This window comes from Muscardinus avellanarius (genome assembly GCF_963383645.1).
Source record: "Muscardinus avellanarius genome assembly, chromosome: 13".
Taxonomy (NCBI): domain Eukaryota; kingdom Metazoa; phylum Chordata; class Mammalia; order Rodentia; family Gliridae; genus Muscardinus; species Muscardinus avellanarius.
This window is the reverse complement of record NC_137799.1, coordinates 88,804,628-88,809,350: the sequence shown is the minus strand read 5'-3', so window position 1 is coordinate 88,809,350 and position 4,723 is coordinate 88,804,628. Positions and strand designations below refer to the sequence as shown.

Here is a 4,723-nt window from a genome sequence, read left to right as displayed (position 1 = left end):
TCTCCAAAAGTGATTTGCAAGGCAAATTGACAGTAGGTTGTTTCATGCCACTGCACCCTAAATGTCTTCCTGCCTTCACTGCGGTGGCTGCTCAGGACAGGCACTGGGCTGGGTGGTGCAAGCCGTGCAAGCCAGTGGTCCTGCTTAGGACCAGGCCCAGCAAGGGCTGCTATTAGCAATGGCAGCAGCAGCCAGCAAGCTGACACAGGTCTGCAGCCATCGCCATCAAGAGCAAGGTAGAGGGGAAATGGCTGTGTCAGCACTCTTGTGCTGTACCTATGGACGCCTTGTACCCTGCAGGGTCTCAGGAGGGGATGTGCAGCTCTGCAAACACCTGCCACCACTGCCTCTGCTTTTGTGGACTTCAAGTCCCAACTGATCAGCGTGCAGCCCAGATGGCCTGATCCTCAGGGTCCTAGTGTCTCCAGACTAACTTCCAAACTGCTCTGCCATATAATTCCTACAGAGACCAACATCCTCTATGTTTTGGGCTCCTCTTTTCTATCACCTAACATAGCATAGGCTGTTAATGGCCTCATGTGCAAAATTTAGGAAGAAAAGGCAAAATATCTGTATGTGGCTATCTCTAATTTATTGGCAGTTTTAGGCTTCTATCTCCACCTAGCTAATACAACCTTTCTGAGGCCGAATAATAAGAAGCAAGGATCTCCTACCCTTGAGATTCTTGCTCTGCTAAATACAATCTGTCTTTGGCTATGAGAAAATTCTGGGAAATATGGTGTTTTATTAACTGGTAGCACCAAAATTTTCTGAGTTTTAGGAGGAGGAAATACAAAGGACCTCATACAGAGGGAGAGAAGACAGGGGGCATGAACAGAGGCAGGATCTAAGGTGGCTCAGGCTCATGCTCGTAAGAGGCCCACTTTGGTGAGGAGCTGCCATCATGAAGCTCACACAAAGTGCTCAGCCGGACTCACCCATGGCTGAGCTTCACTTTACTTTATTGGTTGCAGGCTGGGATATGCTGGGAAGGGAGGCAACTTTGCTTAGACAGACCAGTAAAGCCCAACCTCTCTTTCTTAGATGTGATCTCAACAATCCAATGTGAAAGCCAGAATTCCCCTCACATGCATCCTCAAATATTGGATAAAGTTTGACTCCAAGATCTTAAAGAAATGAGCTCTAGCCGGGCGTAGTGGCGCACGCTTGTAATCCCAGCATTTTGGATGCTGAGACAGGAGGATTGCACAGATTGGAAGCCAGCCTCAGCTACTTAGTGAGGCTCTCAGGAACTTAGTGAGACCCTGTTTCCAAATAAAATATAAAATAGGTCTGGGAGTATAGCCTGGAGGTAGAAAGACTCTGGGTTCCACCCTCAGTACCCCCCAAAAAAAAAAAGAAAGAAAGAAAGAGAGAAAGAAAGAAAGAAAGAAAGAAGAAAAAAATGAAATGAGCTCTAATTTTCTTCTGCACTCAAGCCTGGCCACAGTACTCACTGGGGGAGGGGAGGCCTGGCCACCCCAGGAAAGCTTAAAATGTAATACTATCTTCCAGTTGGACTTACTTTGCAGAGGGGAAGGTAAATACAAGAGGACCTATATTCAGCTTTTTAAAAATTATCTCCAGAGCCATCTAGACTTATTCAAAGATTGCAAGCCTGAGGCAACCTTAGCAGCAGCAGTGGAGGCAAAACCCAAAGACCAGGTGACCCCTAAAAAAGAAGAATGACTACCCTGTAGGAGCTGGAGCACCAAGAGATCCCTTTTGCACTCAGAGAACAGCACCTAAATAGGCCCCCTCCATGTCATGATAGAGCCCCCTACGACCAGGAGACCCAAGAGACAACCAAAACTGAAAAACAGCAACCAGGGACCAGTTTCAAAAACAAAACAAAACAAAGTTTCACCTCAGCAGTGGGAGGGGGAGAGCTTGGAGTTCAATCTGTCCATAAGCCATTTTCACTGGCTAACCTTAAAAAAATTAAAGGGACCTTGGAAGTTAAACCACTGACCCCAACCCCTATGCGCAGACATTCAGTTTACTCCATTCTTCATATGACCTAACCTGACAACACATTGCTCTTAGATCAGATCCCAACCTCACTAGGGAGAAGACCGAGTGTATAAGAATGCTAGAGAAGTAGGTGATGATTATTGCAATTCCCAACAATCCTCTATGAGAGAAGAATGAATGCCTGATGGGAGAACACACTGTCCTATCAGACAATCCCCTGTGGGACCATAACAATACAGGACATGACTGGGGAAGGGCCCATTTTCTATACTGCATAAGTGAGGGACTAAAAAGAGCTAAGATCAAACTCCTCAACTATGGCTTACTGACCACCACTCATCAGAGTGCAGAGAAGTCCCCAATGACCTTCCTTGAGAAGCTAAAGAAAGCCATGATAAAATTCACCATCCGGACTACAGACTTTTTAGAAGAGGAGGCCATCTTCAGAGAAAAATTCTTAACTCAGTCTTGTGCCTGATAAAAAAGGAAACTCCAAGAACCAGTGTCAGAGTCAGACAAATTTATTATGGAATCACTACTGCAGGCTGTTAACTCAATTTATAGGGACTTGGAAAAGGAGAAATAAAAGGAAAAACATTATGGAGAAATTCTGGCTACTATGTGTATGAGTGCTAATCCCACAGAAGTCCCAGCTTGAGTTTGTTCTAGATGTGGAGAGCCAGGGCATCTCTGGCATGAATGCCCTCAACTAGGAGGCCAAAACTGACCGCCAAGGTCCTGCCATATGCAAGGGGGAAACACTGGAAGTCTGAGTGCCTCCAGCTCCAGAGGGACCCAGAGTCCTTAGATCCAGGTTTCCAGTGATGAGTCCTAGGGCATTCCTCTAGGCTTTCATCACCTGGGTTAAGACTAAAAAGCCTTGGGTGATCTTTACTGTGGTATCTCAGACTGTCTGGTTCCAAAATTATTAACACAGATTCCCTGTGGGACTCAGTACTAGTCTGTGTTAGACTTAAAGGATGTCTTCTTATCCATTCCTCTCCACCCAGCCAGCCAGCTCCTTTTTGCCTCTGAAGACCCCAGGAGAGGGGGACACCAGTTAATCTGGACAGTGCTGTCTCAGGAGTTTAAAGACAATCCACATTTATTTGAGCAGGGATTAGCTAAAGACTTAGAGGATTGGAGGTGCCCACAAGCCATGCCTCTGTAAAGGACTATGAAAAAGAAATAAGACTTAACCTCCTAGTGAAGAGAGGCTGTAAAACTTCAAAGGAAAAAGCTCAGTTTTCTTAGGATCAGGTCATTTACTTGGAAATTATATTAAAAGGGGACTCCCACTCTCTTGAGCCAGAAAGATTGCAGAACATTCTTGGTTTCTCTCAGCTTAGCACCCTACAACAGCTCAGGGGATTTGGGGACTGACAGGCTACTGTCATATATGGATACCGGGCTATGCTGAGATATCATGTTCCTTGTACAAACTTCTTAAAGAATGTCGGGAGGGTTCTAAGCTCCCAGAATGGCCCCTCACAGCAGAGTAGGTGTTTAAGAGTTTAAAACAGACTTTAAAAGTTGCTTTCGGAGGTAACGTGCTGGTTCGTGCGGCCTTTGTGAGATCCCACCATGGCGTACCGGGGCCAGGGCCAAAAGGTGCAGAAGGTGATGGTGCAGCCCATCAACCTCATCTTCAGATACTTGCAAAATAGATCCTGGATTCAGGTGTGGCTCTATGAACAAGTGAATATGCGGATAGAAGGCTGTATTATTGGTTTTAATGAGTACACGAACCTCGTATTAGATGATGCAGAAGAGATTCATTCTAAAACCAAGTCAAGAAAACAGCTGGGTCGGATCATGCTAAAAGGAGATAACATCACTCTGCTACAAAGTGTCTCCAACTAGAGATGATCAATGAAGTGAGAAATTGTAGAGAAAGCAGCCCTCTTTTTTTTATTTTTTTAGGTGTCCTTTGCTGAGCGTATGGTTCTAAAACATTTGTTCATATTGACTTAATTACTCTTATGTTATTACCAGATAACAATAAATGCTGTGGGATTGTTTTTATTTAAAAAAAAATAAAACAGACTTTAAGTGAAGCACCTACTCTTGGGTTACCCACACAAGATAAATTTACTTTGCACATCTCAGAAAAGAGGAGGGCCTTTAGGAGTCCCTGACTCAGAATAAGGGAGAAATTCGCCAGCCCATAGCTTATCTTAGCAAGGAGCTTGACCCAGTGGCCCATGGTTGGCCTGCCTATCTTAGGGCAATAGTTGTAGTCGAAGCCTTAATTCATAAAGCCCAAAAATTAACATTAGGTGGGCCACTTAGAGTACAAACTCCCAATAATCTCAGCCCAGTAATTCTGAAGTGCTTTCTGGTGGTCTGGTAATCTCATCAACCCTAGGGTCCTCAGGAAGATTGGGGGGTCCTCATTAGCTCATTAGCTCATTAGCTGATTGACAGATAAGCTAGAATGTTCTAAATTATGAATTTCTCAAAATATTGTATCTGTTTTGTTATCAATGCATGAAGCAATTATAGTTTTTTTTGTTGTTGTTGGCTTTTTTTGTTTTTTTGTTTTTTGTTTTTTACTTAGCTCTAGAATCTATAGGTTTTCTAGCAATTTGGGAAAATCAGGCCTGAAAAAAAAAAAAAAACTGGTTTGTGGACTAGAGGCTGAAGCACTTCAATTCCAGGTTCTTATATTAAAGTAATATTCTACTTTCCCTTCCTGTTTCCTTTCTACCTACTTATTTCTTATATCCTACATCACTTAGATTGTCCC

At 43.9% G+C, this 4,723-nt stretch overlaps 1 protein-coding gene across 1 annotated transcript; it reads left to right on the top strand.

The window, feature by feature from the left end:
• Positions 1 to 3,558: 3,558 nt before the first annotated feature.
• Positions 3,559 to 3,938, top strand: LOC308272684 (small nuclear ribonucleoprotein E-like; the record flags this gene model as incomplete). The annotated part of the gene is made up of 1 exon (XM_080709588.1): positions 3,559 to 3,938. One exon carries the CDS (start codon positions 3,559 to 3,561, stop codon positions 3,835 to 3,837), a length of 279 nt encoding a protein of 92 aa, XP_080565714.1. The 3' UTR covers positions 3,838 to 3,938.
• Between the last annotated feature and the right edge of the window lie 785 nt (positions 3,939 to 4,723).